The sequence below is a fragment of the Leopardus geoffroyi genome, chromosome C3, assembly GCF_018350155.1.
Source record: "Leopardus geoffroyi isolate Oge1 chromosome C3, O.geoffroyi_Oge1_pat1.0, whole genome shotgun sequence".
NCBI lineage: Eukaryota > Metazoa > Chordata > Mammalia > Carnivora > Felidae > Leopardus > Leopardus geoffroyi.
The window spans coordinates 79,489,089-79,510,583 of record NC_059338.1 but is presented as its reverse complement, the minus strand read 5'-3'; the positions used below and the strand labels follow the sequence as shown (position 1 = coordinate 79,510,583).

Sequence of the window (21,495 nt, the reverse complement as noted above, 5' to 3'; positions counted from 1 at the left end):
CGAGGAGGTATCAGAACCGTGGGTATGGGTGGGATTTCCTTGGAGGCGGGCCCGGGGTGAGAAGATCAAGGGTGATGGGGGCCGACCCCTGGTGAACACCTACATGATGGGGAGAACCTTCGAAGAAGACGGAGAACTAGCGGCCAGACAGCAGGGAAGAGACCCGGGAGGGTGGTGCCTCACGGAAGCCGTGGTGCAGAGGGGTGACACGTGGAGGAATTTTGTCGACAGACTTGAATGCTGCCCGGGGTTCAAACAGGGTGTTTGCTGAAAACGCTGAGGTTAGCTCCCTGCGGTCTGCGGGGGCCGGATGAGAAAGTGTTGCAGTGGTAGGGCAGGAGCCTGGACTAGACCAAGTTAGATTCTAAAATTCCTTTTAGGCCTGATGCTCTGTGGTTATATGACGTGCATTCGTGTTAGTGTTTAGGTAAGCAAAAGTATATGCAGAGAGAGAGAGATTAAACCCACACAGACACGTGTAAGCATGGACATGCGTGTCAGCGTGTGTATGTGGGAAACACTGCGGTTCAAATCAGGGATGCCTTCTGCCTTCTTTTCCGAGGATACCACAATTTCCCCAGATGCTCCATTACTCACCAAACCATATGGTTTTTCGAGTTGGAAGGTTCGTTTCGCTTTCCTTAGAATCCTATATGGAAGAATTATTGTGTTCCATGGAACAGTGAGCCCCACAAAATCCTTTTTTCCATGACATTTCTGGCTAGCAGCTCGCTTGCTTTTTCCTCCAAGCATAACCTGTGATCCGTGATTTATGCCCAGCTGACCGACCACCTCACAGCGCCGCGAGCTAAGCTCTCCTCGAGACACACATAAAACATCAAGGCAGATGTTTTCCCCAGTCTTGCCCGACGGGCAGATTTGGAGCTTTAAATTATGAAAGCGCTGGCTGGGTCTGCCGATGGCCGGGAACAGAATCCTGCTACCGCGGTCTGGAAAGTCATTTAACTTTCTGGTGGATTCCCCCCTTCCCCCTGCCTCAGTGGCTTTGTTTCCACTGACTAGTAAGGACAATTCGTGAGGCTTCTGTACCTACGTGTCAGTGGGGGCTTCTTGGAAGCGGGGCTCAGAGGGCCTCGCGCGGCTCATGGTACACGGGCGTGTACCCGAAGCGGGCAGTGTGTGACCAGCAAAAGGGACTTCCAATCTCTAGCTGGCACCCATGTCTCAGACACACGGAGATCTCGTTGACACTTTAGCACTGAAGGACAAAGCTGCGTGGGTTTCGCTTTCCAAGGTCTGGAGCAGAAGGAAAAATCTACCCGCCTCTTGTTTAATCCCGTGAGTCTGCGTCTTGGCTTGTGAGAGGACGGCCCTAGTGCTCAGACTTCCTCTGGGCCCTCAGCGGGCTCCTCCCGGCCCCCACTGAGGTCCCAGGCCCTCGCTGCCGGCTGGCTATTCCTCAGTAGCTAGCAAAACCGGTCCCCTTTCCCATGCCTCTGCTTCCTCATCCGTGGAATGAACTGGGCTAACGAGGCGAGGGATTCTAGAATCCATCCGTGCACCAGAATCACCTGCGGTGGTGTTTACAGATGGCTCATTCCCAAATGTCACCACCTCCCACCCCTCCAAGACCTACAACCTACCTACCCACCTACAGAGTCAGAAACCCTGCGGTTGGTGCTGAGGAACGAGCATTTTCAGAACTCTGCCTGTGCTGTCGATCGGATCGGTCGAAGCCCCCTGGTTTGAGAGCCACCCGTCAGAAGGCCTCGAAGGTGGTGTTTTACACAGAGGCGCCCCTGCTGTTCTTGCTGGTGCTGATTTTTTGGCAACTGCAGGTTAAAAGTGGCCAGTGGGGGGGGGGGGGGGGAGGACAGGACATCAGATTCATAAGGCAGGCGTCTGCGGCATCTACTTTGGCGAAATTTGGTGACAGATGAGTTAGAAATGCTATCTGGCTTTGGGTAGAAATGAGGATAAGGAGGATGGAATGGCATTATGGAATGAGTATTTCCTTTTTTTTTTTTTCCAGGAGAATCCTAACAACTATACTACCTAATGGGATTATTTATCAAAATGATATACAGGGGCACCTGGGTGGCTCCGTTAAGTGTCTCTTGAATTCGTCTCTGGTCATGATCTCATGGTTCGTGGGACTGAGCCCCACTGACAGCACAGAGCCTGCTTGGGATTCTCTCTCTGTCTCTCTTTCTCTTTCTCTGCTTCTCTTGTGCTCTTGTGCTCACTCTCTCCCTGAAAATAAATAAATAGACATTAAAAAAAATAAAACTTCGGATATTTATAGATTCAAGACAAAATGGTCTGGTGCCTCCCCTAGTTAGAGATATCTCCCTGCACGTCCTGGACACCCGGGCACACAGCCTGTGCTTGAATGCCTCCGGAGACGAGGAGCTCACTTCCTGATAGGGAAGTTTGTGCTGTTGGTGCAGGGCTCTTGGTTTTTCATAGTTCCTTACTTTGAATCTGAGTCCCTTCAAGGTTGATGCGTGTGTGTGCGTGTGTGTATGTGAGGGGTGGCGGGGGGCTGCTGTTTATTTGCTCCAGGCCTCAAAAAAGCTCTGCATGCGGGGGCGGGGGGGGTAGAGGAGGAGGATAGAGGATTCTGGCACTGAGACCCCCAGTGGTGTTGAGGTGTCATCACTGCTGCTGACCCACGAAGAAGGCCTCTGATGCACAAGTGAAGTTTGGCAGTCGGACTGGTGGCTCTTCCTTGGGGAATTTGCCCCAGTGGCAACTGCAGGCCTATCAGGGAAAAGTAACCCAGTTGAAGACCAGGCTCCTGAGTTCCAGGGTCCCTCTGTGCTCCCGAGGAATTGTTGCCTGTCCCCATCCTCCAAGCATCTCGGGGCACAGACGTGAGTCCCTGCTGGGGGGGGGGGGTCCTTCCTGTCTCTATCACGTCAGCCTCTCTTCCCTCTCGTGACTCTGCAGGCCCCCTCATCTGCGGGTTGCTGAGCTCCCCCGACGTCCTGCTTTGCAACGTCAAAGACTGGAGGGACCCCACGGAAGCCCGGGCTAATGCCACGTGTCCGGGTGTGACATACGACCAGGGGAGCCGCCCGGCGACACTGCGGCTGGGAGGCCAGGAGTTCGAGAGTAAGTCTCCGCCTTCGGCTTACGTTCTTTCAGAAGGAGTTTTCCTCAGCAGCAAGGTCCGCCGCCCCTCCCCGGAGAGCCCTCCTTGTACCCTGAGAAATTTCTCCTTCTGAAAAGAAACTGGACCAAAGATGCTGCATAAAACTTGCAGACCCCAGGGTGGCTGGAGGTGGGGGCTGGCTCCGCCGGGAGGCTACCCTGTTGTAGGTGGTCCCGGTACCAGCCACACTGCCCATTCTAATTACAGGGGTGCAAGAGACTGTGCCCCTCCCCCCCACCCCCCCACATGGGCTCCATTGACAGAAATCACCATCCGGCCCGTGCCTTCCTCTTCTTTCTTTCAGAAGCTCTTCCGACCTTTCCCACAAGCCTAGAAACCTTAGATCTAGAAGTCGCTCTGAGATCATTTGCCCGCCCCCTCATCTCACAGGGATAGGCATTAGCGAGGCGGCCAGTCAGATCTCCTCTCTGCCCGCCCCAGCCCTGCCCTCTCGGCAGGTGTCCCTCAGGGAAGAGTCCTGAGCCGGAGACTGACCACAGCGGCAAGACTCAGTGTGGTCAGAACCGGCGGGCTCAGCATCACTAGAAGCTCCTTAGAAACACAAGTTCTCAGGTCCCGCCCCGGACCCCCAGGGTGGCCCCAGGAGTCTGTTCTAACCAGCTGTCTAGGATCATGCTCTGCCTGCTGAGTTTGAGAAGCGTGAGAAGCACTGACGAGGTGACCTGGGAGCTTCCTTCCGACCCGAACAGTCGGAGTTTATAGTGAGAACAGGGCCCAGGGATCCCTCGCTCCCGGTTCCTCTGTGAGGTTGGTGGCAGCCTGGCTCCCTCTCTGTTTTCCTGCCAGCACGTGGTCCCAGACCACCCTCTGCGACGGGAGGGGTGAAAGCCGCGTGGGTGTCGGCTGGACAGGGCGAGGAAGGGGCTGCGGGGAGGTCAGAGAGCCCTTGGAGATTCCTGTCTCTACAGGACGTGGCGGCCACTGTCTCCTGCCTCCAGGGGAAGCCTGCAGGACCTGTTGCTCAGTGGACGGCAGCTCTTGGGGTTCTAATGGCAGACAGCTTGCCACCTCCTCCAGCAGCCCTCCCTGACTACCCTGTAGAGTTTGTTGCTTCCTCCGCCGCAGAGCATGACACACAGTTTACGAATCCCTCTGTCGGGCAGTGCGGGGGGCCGTGCGGGGGGGCAGTGCCCTGCAGGTGTGCCTCTGCCTGTCCACGGGTCTCCCTTGCCAGCCGGGAGTGTGCCTGTGGTGGTGAATCCCAGCTTGGGACCCCGCGTGTGTGACCTGGGGCCGGTCAGTAAAGGTCTTCAGGCCTGATGGCTTGTCTACAAAATGGGGTGAGGACAGGACCCGTCTCCCCGGGCTGTGGTGATGGCGGAAAGGAAGATATTGGCGGTTATCACAGACGTGTCTCCCATCGAGCGTGCGATGAGCCAGCCCCTGCTCTAAGGCCCCGGCCACTGCTAAGGCACGTACCCCCCACACGGTGCTTGTGGGGAGGCACTGTTACCAAGGCTCCCCATTTTACAGCTGAAGAAACTGAGGCACACAGAAAGCGAAGTCCTCTTAAGGGCTCAGGACTTCCAAGTAGAAGGGCGGGGACCCGACACGGGGTGATGTGGTTCTAAAGCTGATGGGCTTGCCAACTTCTCTGTAGTGGATGCTGCGGATAATACACCTGTTTGAGGACTTTGTAGGTATCTGACACTTAGTACTGATATTAGATACTATTATTATCATTCTTAAAGTTGTCACTGCGTTTTGCTATTTTTAAAGACCTGGACCGTGTCTTACTAATTTCTGGATCCACAGCGTCAAGCGTGAAACCTGGTGTAGAGAATACACATAATACCTGTGGAGTGACTATTTACCAAAGGCTGAACAAAAAATATTGCCTAATTAGGTGGGATTCCGTGAGGCTTAGTTTTCTGGGGGGTAAATAAAATCAAACAACTTATTTACAGGATAGACAGTGAACATATGGTATCCATTATTCTGAGAGGTAGCCCAGGGTGAAAACAAGCATTTGAAGAGAGACGTATGATACGTTTATGGGCAGTAAATCCAGAGTGAATTGCTTACCATGGAGCATGTGCTTGGTGTGTGCCCAAGAAATAAAGAATGTGTCCTTGTCTGGCCTCCCTGAGAAGGAGTGATTACCAAATGACTTTTGAAGTTTCGGGTTCTTTCAGTGCTCTGTGTGCCTGTGTGTATTTTGAGGTGTGGGCAAAGGTTTCTCTTTTGTTTAATATTTTTCATGGTTTTTTTTTTTTTTTTGAAAGAGAGAGAGCTTGAGTGGGGGAGGGGAAGACAGAGGGAAAGAGAGGATCTGACGTGGGCTCCGAACTAACAGTAATGAGGGGCTCGAACTCACGAGCTGGGAGATCACGACCTGAGCCGAAGTCGGACGCTCAACCGACTGAGCCACCCAGGCGCCCCTGATGTAGGCAAAGTTTTTCTTTTTTTTTAAGTTTATTTATTTATTTTGAGAGAGAGAGAGACAGAGAGAAAGAGAGAACACCAGGAAGGGATGGACAGAGAGAGGGAGAGGAAGAAAGAGAGAGAGAATCCTAACCAGGCTCTGCACAGTCAGTGCGGAGCCGGATGCGGGGCTTGAACCCAGGAACCACAAGATCATGACCTGAGCCAAAGTCGGACGCTTAACCGACTGAGCCACCCAGGCACCCGTGGTGTGGGCTAAGTTTTATGAAGGGTGTGCTTGGATGGGGATTTCAGGCACCCTGAGGTATATTCATGATGTTCCAAATTAAGAGTTGCCTTATTACACAGACTGATCAGGAGGCCCTCTCCAACTGGGAACAACAGGGCACAAATCTTCCTGTCATGGTAATTGGTCACTCTAAGTACAGTTAATCCCTGGGAAAAGAAATGAGATTTAAGTTCTTACTAAGATGTGAATAGCTGATAGATTCCCTTTTCTAAGAACAGATATTGATAGAAGGAAAGAGGAGTGAGGATTCCATGGATCCAGACGGCAGCAGGGGAGGCCACAGAAAGGATCGAAAGCACATGGGAAGGAGCTGGGGACAATCAAGACGAGCTCTGCCCCTCTCAGCCCCTGCCTTCCCATTTAGCCATTGGTTAGATGGTCTCGGCAATACACACTCTGGAATTAGACCCCGGATTCAAATCCCAGTGTGGCTGCCTGTGCTCCTTGTATGACCTTTCTGGGCCTTGGCTTTCCCAGTTATAAAGTGCAGATAATGATGACTTTGGGAAGGATTGGAAGGATTAAGGGAGGAGTGTACGATGAGGCACTGGAGTGATGCTCGCAGCGAGGTGGGCACTCAGATACTAGAGATTATGGAGCAGTGGCCTGCCCTGAAATTACTGGACACAGATTCTGCTTTTCTCCTCCAGCTCCGCGGCCTCGCTCGAATACACATTAACCTCTCCTAGCCTCAGTGTCTCCATCTATAAAATGGGGGTATGCTTTTTTGTATGTTACGGAGTGAAGTGCTCATATTCCCTCTAGGCCATAGTTGAAGGCATTGCTTTCCGAACCTCAAGTCCCGGGTCCCCTGACGGCACATCCCGCAGAGGCACCCTGTAGGACTTCTGGTCTGGACGTCCGCTTTCATCCGTCAGCTCGCGGGTCCTTCGAGGGGGCTGGTTCAACAGCTGGCCTGGTTAATGGAGAATCAGCCTTTACGTGTATAAGCGAATTGATTGCCATTTGTGGGAAATTGTAACCCAGTGGAATACACTGAATCAAACGGGAAGCACATCAGAATCCGTGTTGCGTTTTGCAAAACGCTTTCACACCGAGCTGCTCACTGACGCTTTTGACACTTGGGGGAGGCAGCTGGTCGCATCACAGTTGTATGCACGAGAGTGCAGTCACAGCTGTGATGTGGCATGCTTAAGGAAACTGTCATTGCTGGCACCTGCACCTTAAACTTGGGAGACCAGAGCTATCAGCAAAAGCTCTCCCCACCGCCCCCTTGGTGCCACTTGCTTGGGTTACTTGAGTGATTCCAGCAAATTAAGGAGTCCAGTGATGAAGAATATTGGTCCTCGGCTATCTCTCTGGGCTTGTCTCCTCCAGACATTGGGTCATTAATGTCAGCTTCTTGCATGTTCTACTTTGAGGATTATTTAAAACAATTTTTTTTTAATGTTTCTTCATTTTTGAGAGAGAGAGAGAGAGAGAGAGAAGCGAGCATGAGCGGGGGAGAGACAGAGAGAGGGAGACAGACAGACAGAATCTGAAGCAGGCTCCAGGATCTGAGCCTGACGCGGGGTTCCAACCCACGAACCATGAGATCATGACCTGAGCTGAAGTTGGACGGCCAGCTGACTGGGGCCCCCAGGCGCCCCCAGAATGCCTCTTTAGCACGTTTCTCTTCATTTGTTAAGCCAAACAAATATCAGTTCACATCAAACAAATAACACCCACGAAAAACCCCCACAAATTACGGAGAGGCCGTTTTATCCAATATGAAGGCCCAGTGCTTTTCCTGGTTGTGAGGTTTCTCTTTCCCGTCATCAGATTTCTGTTTAAACATCTCCCTCAAGATCAGAACCCACCCACGGTCGGCATCTCCCGCGTTGCCAGTGGGCATCTCTGAATGTTTCAAGTACTTGGTGCTGGCTGGGTCCGTCTTCCCTTTTCTAAGAGGAAAGTCTTGGAAAGCTCTGGAATGGCTTATGGCTCCTTTCTCACAATGTCTTGAAGTGCAAATGAATGAAAACAGGCAGATTAAATGTCCCCTAATGTCCACAGAGACTTGACATTTGACAGGAAAACACAGGCCTTGGCAGAACACCCCTGGGTTTATCCTGAATCCCAAAGGCTTCATGCTTTGGGCAATGGTGAGGCTCAGGCCGATGGCTGGCGTCCCCTTCGCAGGAGTCTGTTTTGTATCAGCGATTGCTATTGTCTCGGGGTGCCGGGAGCTTGGTGGAAAAACTTAACAGTGCATCTGTGATGCTCTTTGTCACCAAATGCATTTGGAGTTGATGTCTGATGAGCATCTATAAATAGGCTGACCCTCCTAGTTATTTACAGGAGCTGTCAATGTGCTTAGCACTAAGCAGAGCCTGAGACAAGGATTCGAGAGTGCAGTTTGTTTAGGAGGCGCAAAGAATATACGGTGGGCTCTGAAACCTGGGCTTTCTGGCTTAGGACACTGCCCACTCTCAGGCTGTAGATTCAAACTGAGCCCCCACTCCCACCCCAGACACAGCACGTGACCTCTGCAGAAGTGTTTTGAAGTATATTAAGACCACACAGCACCCATCAACCCCCAAGAATCAGGCTCTGTGCCAAACCCCAAAACTTCTAAATGTGTATGCGTTCTTGCTGCCTTGATTACCGAGAGAGAGGCGATGAGTCAGTGTGGAGACCTGTTTGTGTAACAGGGATGTTCTAACTCAACTATCACGGAAGGAATGGGACAAATGTCTGGACAGTTAAAACTGTTTTTGCTTTGGGGCGCCTGGTGGCTCCGTCAGTTAAACGTCCGACTCTTGATTTCCACCCCGGTTGTGATCTCACGGTTTGTGGGTTCAGGCCCTGCATCGGGCTCCACACTGACAGTGCAGAGCCTGCTTGGATTCTCTCTCTCTCCCTCTCTCTCTGCCACCCCCCTCCACTCTCTCTCTCTCTTACAATAAATAAACTTAAAGAAACCTGTTTTATGTTAGAATATTGCTTAGCAGAGAAGGGGAGGCATAACGTTTGCTTCCGTTCTGTGTTCCTCCTTGCAATCAACGACAGCTCTGCAGCAGGGATTATGCTCGGTGTGGGCGATACAAAGATGAAGAAGGCCCAGTTCCCAACCTCGGAAAGCTCTAGTACATTCAAGAACAATTACAGTCAAGTGTGAGCTTAAACACAGAGGTGTTTGTTGAGTGCTGCGGAAATCCAGAGGAGGGGTACATAACCCAGCCAGGGGGGTTGTGGGGGCCTTCTAGAAGGAGGTGATGCAGATCCTGATTCTTAAAGGGTGAATGGAGGTTAACCAGGTGGCAGGGGACAGGGGTTGTAAGCAGAGAGGAGAAGCACACGCAGTGATGCAGGAGCCTGAAAGCACGTGTTAGGCGTAACTGGGAAGACGGGCACCTTGCAGACGCCGGGCGGCTGCTCACACTGTCAAGAACCTGATCGCAGGGAAGCGAATTCTGAAATGTGTAGCAGCTCTTGCAAGACGGGAGGTAGGATTGCCTTTTGGGAAGGATACCCGGGTGCTGTGTGGCTCGGTCGGGGGGTGGGGGTGGGAAGGAGTCAAGGGAACCAGTGAAAATCTAATCATGTCAAAAGATGTGTTAAAACTGTGTGAAAGGGTGGTGGGTCCCTTGGCAGGGGCGGATCTGAGACTAGTTTAGGCAACAGGCTGGTTGGATGTGGAGACTGATGCAGGGGAGGAGGGTGGCTCCTAGAAGGTGAGCAGGAAGGAGGGGGCTCCATCGACCGATCTGGAAAGATGGAGGAGGTAAGTGTGGATATGGACATGGGGTGGGAGATGGGGCAGACAAGAGAGAGAGCAGAGCCATTCTTTTCGTCCCCGTGTTTCCTGCGCACCCCTGTGGAGACCGGGCAATCATATCCGTAGTTAAAATGACCAAGGCATCATCACTTTCTCTGTGTGACTTACAGACACCTACGTGCCAATCTTAGATGTTGGTCGGGTGGTTTTCTGGATCGACCAAGGTGCTCAGTGTTCGTGTGCTAAATTTACCTGAATTCCATTGGATTGAGCTGTGTTGAAATGGGCAAAAACCGAGGATGAGATTAAGACTCGCCATATTTTCCAGGCTAGAAGTCACAGGGCTCCTTTGCCTCGAGATGAATAAAAAGTGGGTCAGAAGGTCCCATTCCCATCACAGCGCAGTGCATTCTGGGCCCCCCCCTCCCAGTACAGTGTGAGATCTGTGTGTACCTGTGTGGAGCACCTGTTCTCCTCCGGGTGATGGAGGGCACCTGTGATTTTCCCTGCCGCTCCATGAAGGCAGGACCTACTCAGCACACATCGTCAAGATATTCTGGACCACATGAAAGTCTCACCAACTCACCCAAGTCAGAAATGGGAACTGCCGAGTGGTGAAGAAATCCCTGAGAGATTGTTGCTCTTGGGAAGAAGCAGGGGTGTGGATGTGAACTAATACTTGTTGAGGGTCCCTGATCCAAATGCAAGTACCCCTCATGGTAAAGTACGTCATGAAGTGGTCCTTGGTTTTAGTCTTAGGTTTGAGAGCACTAAAGCACCCTTCCGCTAAGATGCGCCTCCTGCTTTTACAGGATAAGTAAGAATCCTAATGGATGGCCTACGCTATTTTGAAAATTGTATTGACTTTATTTACTTATGTTATTGACATTTATGTTACCAAAAGCATATATTTATATATCTATATTTACATCTTCCTTCCCTCCTTCTTTCTTCTCTCTCCCTTCTTTCGTTCTTTCGTTCTTTCGTTCTTTCGTTCTTTCATTCTTTCTTTCTACTCTCCATCCTTTTGAAGAGTCAGTATGCCAAATATATTTAGTGTAAAAAGACTTAAGACACAAATTCTCTAATTTCTCTTGGGACAAAGTCCCCTCGTCTGACCTTCATCATAAGCAAATGTGATCAGGAAAGATGGCGGAAGCAGAACAGATCGAGCCCCTGCTCGGTGTTGGTGTTGGAGGAGTATACAGTGGCTCCTCTGTACTGTGTAGAGTGAATCTCACATTTTCAGAGATCCAAGTCTCTATCTTCCAGATATCATAGGTTTTAACTTGCCCAAAGTTTTATAAGTGACATCCACCCTCTGAAGAGGGCTTTGAGAGAATTATGAGTAGGTCTTCTAAGGAAACATGAAATCCCAATATTGGGTAGCGTGAGATGTTCTAGAATCGTTATTTATTCCCAGTTTAGCAGGAAAACCAAGTGGAAGTGCAGCTCAATATTTTTGATTCACCCCCGTGGCCCAGCATGGGGTGGCCACGCCCCATGGGGGGGGCAAGCATGGTAATTCTTGGTGGGGAAGGGCTCATGACTTTAATAGCTGAATTTCCCAAATAGTTCACTGTTTAATTGAACTTCTTTAAACCTCCTTAAACACCTCTCTAAACACAAGAACCTTTACAGATGTTTGCCATTTTGGAGGGGCAGAATTCTAAAATATGTTATCCTCTCTTTGGTGAGGTGATTGAAAGCATGGGGTTTGGAGCCTAGAAAGTGGTGTTTGAATTCTGGCATTGACCTCTCTGGATTTTGAGCTTCACCTGCAAATTAGGGGCAAAAAATGCCTACCTATGAGGTTTAAATGAAGCAATATCTGGAAAGTGCTCCTCATAGTGTTGGGAAAATGGCAATGATGCTTAATAATAATTGGCTATAATAATATGTCGTTCTTAATAATAGTGAACAAGACGTGATCACTTCTTCATGTCTCAGACTGTGAGCCAGGTGTTTCCTGCCATGTGTGGGGTTGTCTGCCTCAGAATCTGTACTTTCTGAGCTCTTTTCTTAGCCTCTCATAACACAGGGGGATTGGCAGGGTCTTAGGGCTGAGCGGAGGCAAGAGAGGCTGCCCTGACCATCAAGGAATGGTGTGGCAAAGCCGGTCTCATCCAGGGGTGATGCCGGAGGAGTGTCATTTGGCAGAAAAGGACACTGAATAATATTAGTAACGAATTAAATAATGGCAGCTACCAATCATAGGGTGCGCATCAAATGTTGAGGATACAGAAGAGACTTCACAGTATTCCCAGCCTCCCATCATCATCCCCATTTTCCCCCAAGGCCAGAGCCTCAGAGGACTGAAGTGACAGGGACGATGGATGCAGCCCCAGGGTCTCCGTGGGCTTGGTTCTCTTTTGGCTAATCCCCGGTTCCTTCGGTAATATTCTGTCTCATGGTTTCCTGGCCTCTCCCCACGACCGTCTCTTTGATGCCCTGAGCCAGACACCTGGGGTCCGACCAGCTCTGGCTTTGTACCAGAGATCTGGAAGACCGCTCCACGAGGCTCTCTCTTTGAGTGTGCCTCGATGGGAAATAGAGTTCTCAGGCAAGAGGGGCCCGTGTGGGAGCGGTGGGTCAGCGTGGCCATGGCGGGTCCCCCGTGAGAACAAGCACATCGAAGCTCATGGAAATAAATATCTCCCTTTGCAGTTCCGGCAGCCCTGGAAGGAACTCAGGATGCCGTTACCAGCTTCCAGCAGGTTTATCTCTGGAAAGGTGAGCTGTGGATATGTGTTTGGGGGAGACGGAGCGGGACCCTGATTACGCGAGGCTGTCTGGCCCCGCCTCTCGTTCACAGGGCACTCTGCTCCCCAGAGAGACAACTGTAGAGATTTGCTTTCCAAGTGAGGGCTCTGTGTGGCATAGAAGGGTTCGGCTCTCATCAGATAAGATACCAAACCTTAGAAAGAAAAATGGAAAGTGTGGAAGCCCCAGGGGGGATGGGGGAAGGAAGCGTGGCTTCCTGTGAGGTCACGTTCGCTGCCCACAAGCTGCCCTTGCTACGGGATGGGAGCTCTGAGGCCCCAGCAGACTAGGGAGGCATTTCCCCAGGGGCCACGGCCACGGCCACGCTGAGGTCAGGGTGAGGGGACAGGACATGTGGTGGTGCCTTGACCCCTGTTTACAGGGAGTGCTTCTGGTAGTGCCCATTTGGCATCTCCTGACTGCTTCGTTTGCCTCCTCTGAGTTTACCCAACGTCAACCAAGTGCCTACTCAGAGCCCAGGACACGGGATGGTTCAAGACATCATGGAGGAGAGGAGTCTGAGTGAAGTAGAATGAGAGGGAGAGCTAAGGCACAGCTTTCACTGTGGGGGCTCCAGCCTCAGGCAGTGGACCCTTACAAGCCATGGCCATGGGGCTAGCGGGAGGGTGAGGACAGATCCTGCCCCTACATCACTTCCCTCCTCTTCCCTTGATCCCTCCTCACCCACGTCAGGTCCCCTTAGAGACAGGACTGTTTCTGTGCCCGCGAGCTGAGATGGTGGGAAAGAACACAGGGCATGGGGTAGAGTCCCCAGGTATGATTTCTGGTTCCGTTACCCACCACCTTGTGACCTGGTGCACATCAGTTATCCCCCCCCCCCCCCCCCCAAGCCCTGGCTTCTGGTGGGCAACATGGCGGTAAGAGCTCTCGCCTTCCAGGGTCGTGTGAGCACAGCCAAGGTAGTTGCAGGTGAAGTGCGGGGAGCAGTGCCCCGTGCATCCGTGCTGCTAACTCATGCCAGTGGTGGTGAGGACGGAGGTAGGGCAGAAGGAAGAATGAGGAAGAGGAAGGAAAGGAGGGTGTCCACCATAGTCTCGTTTTAAAGTGATTTAATGAGATTATACACTTCTGTCTCGGTCGTCCCTGTAAGGTGGCTATATAAGGGGGTGACATTTTATCCATTTTGCAGACAAGAAAAACAAAGCGTGGCGAGGGTCAGTGATGTGCCCCCGGGGATTGCTGGGGGTGGGACCCAGACTCTGGCTCCGAATTCAGTGCTTCCTCGTTACCTAAATTTTCTGATAAATAAGCAGCTAGCTGGTGAAGAATGAAGGAATTTCTCCTCCCTAGGACGTTTGCGGCGCTGAGCAGAAGCACCCACAGGCTTGTCTAATGCCCTGTTCTCCCCATAGGCTCACTCTGCTTTCCTGGAAGACAGGTTCCCAACTTGAGGGTTTTACTTAATTTTTTCAAATTCGAACGCACCTACTTTCCACCTGCATATTCTGGGATAAGTCCTTTCATCTCTACACCGTTCCATTTTCCTTTTCTAGAGTAAAATGGGAATCTTCCTCCTTGCCTTCATGGGGTGTGTTAAAGACCAATATTTATGAACACATTTCATTAGCTGTGCAAGTGTTAATCATTTCAAAAGCGAGGACAGTCATGGTTTTGTTATTGAGAGGTTGGCTGTTGTTCCCTAAGTGGCCAAAGGGTACAGTCCTCTGCCCCTGGATTTGTCCCAGATCCTGTCTTAGGCACCTGGCTGTGGACCGTGAGGATTTTCCACATTGCCACGTTGTCGATCCCTTTTTCCGCCCCAACATAAGGACAGCAATACTTTCTTTTTACTCCTAGATTCTGACATGGGGTCTCGGTCTGAGTCTATGGGATGCAGAAAAGACACGGAACCAGGGCCAACGTCTCCAACAGAACCAGGTACCGACCCCAAAACCTTCTATATACTTGGTGTGTGGCTGGAGTCAAGATGGCGAGGCCAAGGGTCTAGTCAGTGGATGGACTTATTAACATCGCTCTGTTACGTAGCCATGGACTGCCCTCTTAGCTTTTAACCCCAGTTATTCATTCCACACATATGGACAGCCATTCAGAGGCGCCATTGGCACAGAAAGCAAAGTGAGATCATGGCCAAGTCAACAGTGCTACTGGAAAACAAACAACCCTCATCCCAAAACCGGCAAAAATCGATTAAAGGGCAAGTTTCATCTGACTGTGGTCAGTGAGTGTGAGCAAAATGTACCTATTCTGGAATTGTGCAGTGAGTGGGATTTCTAGAGAGTCTTTTGAGAAAGGGTCATTTTGTGCAGCGGACGATAGAAATCCATATATTAATAGGGACAGAATGTATGTGCGGTCTCAGACACTATCCCTAGCTTTTGCAATTGTTGTTTCTTAGATGGGGCTAAAACTCAGGGTGGAAGCCAGAAGGAGGAAAGAGGGGAGGGGAAGGAGGAGGAGGAGGAGGAAGAGAAAGGACAGGAAGGGAAGGGAGAGGAGAGGCAGGTTAGTCTACCAGCACAGGGGAGACAGCATGGCCCAACGAAGGGAACACCACATTGCAGAGCAGATAGATTAGGGCTTGAGCCATTTTTTTTTTTTTTTTTTTCGGCCACTTACCGCTAACTCCACGGCCATGGGTACTTTGCTCACCTGATAAGAGCCTTGATTCATCACGTGGAGAACGTACCTTGCTTTCCGCTAATCCCATCATAGATGACATGGCAGTTAAAGCCCCTGGCATATCGCTTGGTGCTTAACAGATGCCACCAAATTCATAGCCTCTTCCTCTACCCAGGGCTTTTGTCCAGATCCAATGAGATCATGTACAGAAACCACCAGCAATAGGGCTCATCCCATAGAAGTTAGGCAATTATGAGTTCATTCCATCCCTAAGAGTTGCAGGACCCCACAGTGGAGCCCTGGTTTAAACTGCAGGTTCTCAGCCCCGGAGAGCAGGGTTCAAACCCCACCTCTGCCTCTATCTGCCTGTGCAACCCTCAGTCACCTTCCCTGAGCCTCGGTTTCCCCTTCAATAAATGAGAGAGGGAGTGGTACCCATAAGGCGGGGCAAGTGTGGGAATGGGAGCAAGTAATACTGAACTTGCAGTGGCGCAGAGCAGGTGCTCAAGAATTGGTGGCTGTTGTTAGGTGGTGGCAGTGATATCGGTGATGACGATCCAGCAAGAAGCCTGGCTCCTAGCAAGCCTTCCTCAAAGTTCTGTCCTCAGGCCTCTCTGTTCCTGTAACTGCACATCAGACAACAGATCCCAGTTCAGGATGGAAACTAGGGTCAGAGGACATATTCCTGTCCGATGCTGTTAGCAGCGATGTCTTCTGAACCTTCAGAGGTTTTCCAGTGGAGGCTTTAATTTTGCCAGCAGGGTGGTGGGAGTGGGGGGCGGGGGTGGGCGCCTGTGCAGGAGGCCGCCCCTCCTTTGATCTCATCAAGCTCCCTCTCAAGCATTTGGCCTCGTGTCTTCTGCACCATGGCCTAGACCTTCACCTTTCTGATCTTTGCCCCAGCGTATTGGCAAATGCGTTCTGCCCTGCAGAGCCTCCCAAACACGAGGCTGGTGTTCAAGTTTATCTGCTGCCGGCCATTGTCTTCTGGCTGAAGCAAGGGTGAGTTCAAAACTCACGAGGGAGGGAGGCAGAAGAGAGCAAACCCCCTTCCTGAGCCTCCTGGTGGCGGGCCCTGCACTTGGTATTTTGTGTGTATCTCTTCTCGCAAAACTTAGGACAATTCTGCCGACCGGTATCGTTGTTCCCGCTTTATCAGAGCGATATGAGACTCCGATGCCTCGGTATCCCCTGTCAAAAGCCAGTCCAGCCCGAAGCAAGCAGCGGTGCCAGGATTCAGACTGTTGCTCAGCTGCCTCCGAAGCCTGGGTTCTTCTAGATCACCGGCCACTCCTTGGCTCGGACGGTGTCGGCTCCGGGGCTGACTCCTGGTGGCCCCTCGGCTAACTGAGCAGACGGGGTTTGGTTTGATTTGCAGAGCGAAATTTCTTATTTTTTTTATTTTTTTAACTGAGCCAGTAATTTTAAATTGGGAGATTTTATATAAAAATTCAGATTTCAAGCTTCTTGGGAGAAAAACAGAGGAAAAAGCTCTGGCAATACAGGCTTCAAATTTCCGCCTGGCGACCGTCCCCCGAGCGGAGTTGAGCTGCCCCTGCCATCAGGGGCATGGCTCTCCCTTTTGCAGCAGTCCCCGCCCTGCCCTGGGTGCTCGTACTGGCCCCTGCCAGTCCTGGGCCGCTTGTGTTAGCCGATTCCCCAGCCTTCGTGGTGCCACCGGGGTCCTCAGGGCAATGAACAGGTGAATGACTTTGGGGCAATTCTGGATGTTTTGTAAAATCCATCATTATACACTGTGTCAGGCCACATCTCTAAAACTATCACATGGCTCCCACAGGAAGGACCCATCCCCACCCGCCCCCCCCCACCCCCGTCCCCACCTCCTGCCTCCAGAAAGGGAGCTGGGCCCCTGCCCAAGACCTTGGAGTGATCCAGGCTGAATAGACCCAGCTCAGCTCAGTTTTCCCTTTCTGACTGATTACATTCCTGGGCTGAGGAAGATAACACCCCTGCAGGAGGGGCCCCTTTGATCTGCTCCTCTGCAGCCCGGCCAGTGCCATTTCCGGCCAGTGCCATTTCCGTGGCTTGTTTACCTGGCCTGTGTCCCCAAGAATGGCCTCCCCGATTCAAAGCACAGGGAGCACTTGTCCCCTTTCTGCTCCAGTGTTACTTCAGTGAGTCTGAGTGTTTGGGACACACACAGGGAAACCAGCAAGAGCAACCTCCTGTCTGGCAAGGCCTGTACCGGCCTCCTTGCCTCCCGGGGGAGTGCGAACAAGAAGGCAGGGAATTCTTCCGAATAATGCCGCGTAAACCAAGTACAAACTGAGTGGGCTATGTATTCATTCTACCGCCCACCAGACATTTTTTGAGCACAAGTTCCATGCCCTGGGACATTCGCAGGCTAGCGAGGATTGCCCCCGTGCCAGCCATGGCATGACAGCGTGGCAAAGGCTACAATGGGGACAGGTGTCGAGTGTGGTGGGGATGCGGGGGTAGGAGGATGCTAAGCGGCCTGAGGGGGCCAGAAAGGCTTCTCAGAGGAGCCTGGGAGGATCCACCAGGCATTTCCAGCCTCTGTGCAAAGGCTCTGAGGGCAAAGTGATCGAAGGGACTTCAACTTTGTCCTCAGACCTCGTGTGTTCTTTTTTTTTTTTCTTTCTTACTCTGCTGTCTTAACAAGTGATATCACGGGGCAGGCATGCAAACTGCCCATTGTACAGTAAGAGAGCTTTGTTTTCTAAAAAATGTTTATTCATTTTTGAGAGAGAAACAGAGAGACAGAGTGTGAGCAAGGGAGGGGCAGAGAGAGAGGGAGACACAGGATCCGAAGCAGGCTCCAGGTTCTGAGCTGTCAGCCCAGAGCGCAATGGGAGGCTCGAACCCACAAACCGTGAGATCATGACCTGAGCTGAAGTCGGACGCTTAACCGACGGAGCCACCCAGGCACCCCATTTTTTAAGAGAGATTTTCTTTTTTTTTTTTTGCCCATTGTACAATAATATTAAGTTCAAGAACCCAGAAGGCTGGGGAGGCACAGACAAGGGCAACATTGTCTCTGGAGTCTCTGCCAGGGCTAAACTTCTGGCCTTGGCAGATGTGAGTAAAGATGTCATCTCCGTTGGTGGTTTTTGTTGGTGAGAAAGTTCAGTCTTCATGAGCCTGCTCTATGGAGCATGGAAAGTGGGCCTCTGGAAGGATGCTCAAGTCCAAGGCAAATGGGGGTCCATACGGATGTGATGCCAGATCCCTGGGCTAAGGGACATTGTAAATGGGCCCCACCTCTTCCCCATGAACTGCTTCATGCCCCCAGGTAAGCGCCTATGCAAAGTCAGACCTCTCGTGAAGGGAACATGGGGCCCCTCAGCACTGGGGAGCCTCTTTAGAGTGCTACAGCACATCAGGGCAGGAGGGAACAGCATTGGTCCTTGAAGCACAGGAGGACTAGGTAGGAGAGGAAGAGGGGTGAGCACAGTCAACAGTCCTGGGGCAGCAAGCGATGTGACTGTGCTCCTGGAGCATGAATTGAGGCAACTGCAGATAAAGCTTAAAATGCAAGTAGAGCCTGGACCAAGAAGAAGGCTGCACTTCTGTCCCATGGGCGGCAGGGCCCCCAGAAAGATGCCGAAGCCAGTGATCATGGTGAGGATACGAGGAATGACTAAGGGATAGCAAAGCTGCAGCTTGCGGTGTGGGGCCGGGCAGAGCTGTCTTCACAAATGTAGGCTGCCATTTGGGAGAGAGACAGCACTTCTGCGTGGCTTCAAAAGACAGGAGCATCAGTGGCTCAAAGTGACAGACCAATTGGACTCCACAAGTCCCCAGTGGTGGAGTGGCCTGCTATGGTCAGCACGGACACGTCACACACGGCTGCAGGGGCACCAGCCAGAAATACCATGGGGAAAAGTCCTGCCTTGGGTGCAAAGTTGAACCAGATGGCTCCCAAGGTGTCTTCCAAACTAAGATTCTAAGATTTTGCAACTCTATAATTTTAGGACTTTCTGAAAGCTTCCGACCCTTTCCTGCCTGGCTAGACTCCCAGCCCTATTGCCTCCAGACCTGTTCTGGCTTCACACAGACTAAAAAAAAATGTGTGTGTGTGTGTGTGTGTGTGTGTGTTGTGTGTGTGTGTGTGTGAGAGAGAGAGAGAGACAGAGACAGAGACAGAGACACAGAGGGAGAGAGGACGGGAGAGAGAGAAAGAGAGAGAGAGAGAGAGACTCACTGTGGAGATAAAGCAAAGGAAGTTGACCCTCTCCTTCTTTTTCAGATTTAACAACAGAACTTTTCTTCCCCGTGGACCTTAACCAGGTGGTTGTCAATGGAAGCCTATCCCTGCCCAACCAGCAGCACTGGCTTTTCAAACACCTGTTTTCCCCTCAGCAGGCAAACCTGTGGTGCCTGTCTCGTAAGTATCCTTAGAACACATCCTTCCTCTTCTGGATCCTCTGGTCAGGCAACACAGACCTAGTTTAACGACTCTTGAGAAATAGATAGGATGAGACTCAATGGCAGAACTCAGGAATCACTTCAGTGTTAGTACCAGGGGTGATACAAAAGAAAGACAGGACATAACCCATGGATTCAAGAAGCTTATAGTAGAGATAATCTCTACTCTACTCCCAGAACCTATCATCCATCCATCCATCCATCCATCCACCCACCCATCCACCCATCCTTTACCCAATAGGCATGTGCTATGTTTAGCATGTGCTATGTTCTAAGCCTTGCATTTGACCTTGGGGATGAGAAAACAAAAGAAGATGAATAAACTATAATCCATCCTTGTGAAAAAACTGTATGATCTCACATATACCAGTGGGAGAGTCAGACATGGGAGTGGAACAGGGGAGATCATTCACAGAGTTCACAAAAGTTTTATAGTCCCATGGCCTCAGGTCTGAAGATCCCAACTGCCTCTGAGATGGTCCTGGGTAAAGATCCAGTGGAAGTTTGCTCTCTCTTCTCCTGTATTTCTGAGTTCACAGCTCACTCTTCACCTTCTTAGATTCTGCTTTCATTCAGAGTCACATGGACTCCCTGTTTGGTGCACAATCCTCTCCCCAGCTAGCAGAACTCTAGTATTTTCTCTTGGGCCTTTCAGAATGGATATTCTCAACGGTCCTGGGCCTCTGTCCTCCAAGGAAGAATCTCTTCCCGGCATTTCTTCCCAGTAGATCCTGTAGACGTTACTTTCCCTCAGGCCTCCCAAGGACCGAAACCCACCGCTCTCTTGCCTGCAGGCTGTATCCAGGAACCCTCTTTCTGTCAGCTGGCGGAGATAACAGACAGTACACCCTTGTACTTCACCTGCACCCTCTACCCAGAGGCCCAAGTGTGTGACGATGTCATGGAGCCCAATCCCAAAGGCTGCAGACTATTCCTGCCCCACCAGCCAAAGACCCTGTTCCGGAAGAAAGGTGGGTGCTTCGTGGGATTTGCGCAAACGGCATTTCCAGTGGGCTACTGGCTCCTTGGTTTTAGAAATATCCACATTAACTTATTCTTCTTTTTGAAATTAAGGTTACTCACGCTCCTCGTAACAATGCGACACCATTTAGAAACGCATCAAGTTGACCATAGAGAATAATCCTGTTCTGCAATCGTACCCCTTAGAGAAAGCCACCATTAATGCACCTATCAGTTCAAATTCCATTCGGCTATCTGTTACGGAAAATCCCAACAGTGGCTTTCACAAGATAGAAGTTGATTTTTCTCTCTGAGGACATTAATGCCACTTTTTTTTTTTTTTTATGGAGTGTTTTTCCCCTGCACAGTCTCCATTTCTTCTGGGATATTATCATGCTTTGTTTACTGTTCTATCTGTGCTCGAGTTCTTTCTCAGATATCTGGTGACCCTCGGTTTTACATTCAAATGTAAGAGAGGGGCCCAGAAACTGATTGGGAAGCTCAAAGTATGTGGCGAGAGCTCGCTGCCCATGTCTAAAAACCGTGGCTAAGTTACTGATGCTAAACACAAAATTTAGCCATGCTCATCCAGGCGTCTGACACAATCCTACAGGTTTCCCTGTAGGATAATCTAGTTGGGCCACCCTTTGAGGGGATCCCTCAGGTCTTTATTTATGGGTCCTTCCCGTGAAGGAATCTTGTAACACCTGGCCTGAGGCCATGAGCCTGACTGCTGTTGGTTTGGATGCCAAATAAGGTTGGAAGATGAGAGTCTCAATCGTCACCATGTAGGCGGATCTGAAAGAATCCCCTAGTTTCAGTGTGGGATTCCCACCACGAACGCCACCTGGTGCATCGGAGAGATCCTTTCTTTTTTGTTCTTTTTGGAGAACAAGCCTTCTATCTTCTGCAGTGGGGAGAAGGCACTTGTCTCCCGTGCAGAAGCGGGGAAGCCGTCCGGAGACCTAACTGCTTCTTCTAGAGATTTCCAGCCTATCCTGGTTTAGGCCACCTTCATCCCAGTGATGTCAATACATAAACTTCTGGGGATTCCAGAAGGTGTATAGGGTATCTTGTTCTTCCCACAGAAATGTTGAGGATTCAGCTTTCTTAGCTCCTCTGTGTGCTCTCTAGCTTCCAGAATTGTTGCTGTATCCCTTCTCCTATTCTTTGCAAGTTTTTTTTTAATGTTTATTTTTGAGAGAGAAAGAGAGACAGCAACAGAGC

The 21,495-nt window shown here is 50.9% G+C and overlaps 1 protein-coding gene across 1 annotated transcript in view; it reads left to right on the top strand.

Moving 5' to 3' along the window:
* The window catches only part of TG (thyroglobulin), a 253,327-nt gene that overhangs the window by 71,665 nt on the left and 160,167 nt on the right, over window positions 1–21,495 (top strand). The window contains exons 27-31 of the mRNA XM_045453613.1: window positions 2,914–3,078; window positions 12,202–12,267; window positions 14,116–14,196; window positions 19,130–19,267; window positions 20,103–20,279. Coding sequence (XP_045309569.1) covers window positions 2,914–3,078; window positions 12,202–12,267; window positions 14,116–14,196; window positions 19,130–19,267; window positions 20,103–20,279 — 627 coding nt within the window. The remainder of the gene's footprint in view (window positions 1–2,913; window positions 3,079–12,201; window positions 12,268–14,115; window positions 14,197–19,129; window positions 19,268–20,102; window positions 20,280–21,495) is intronic.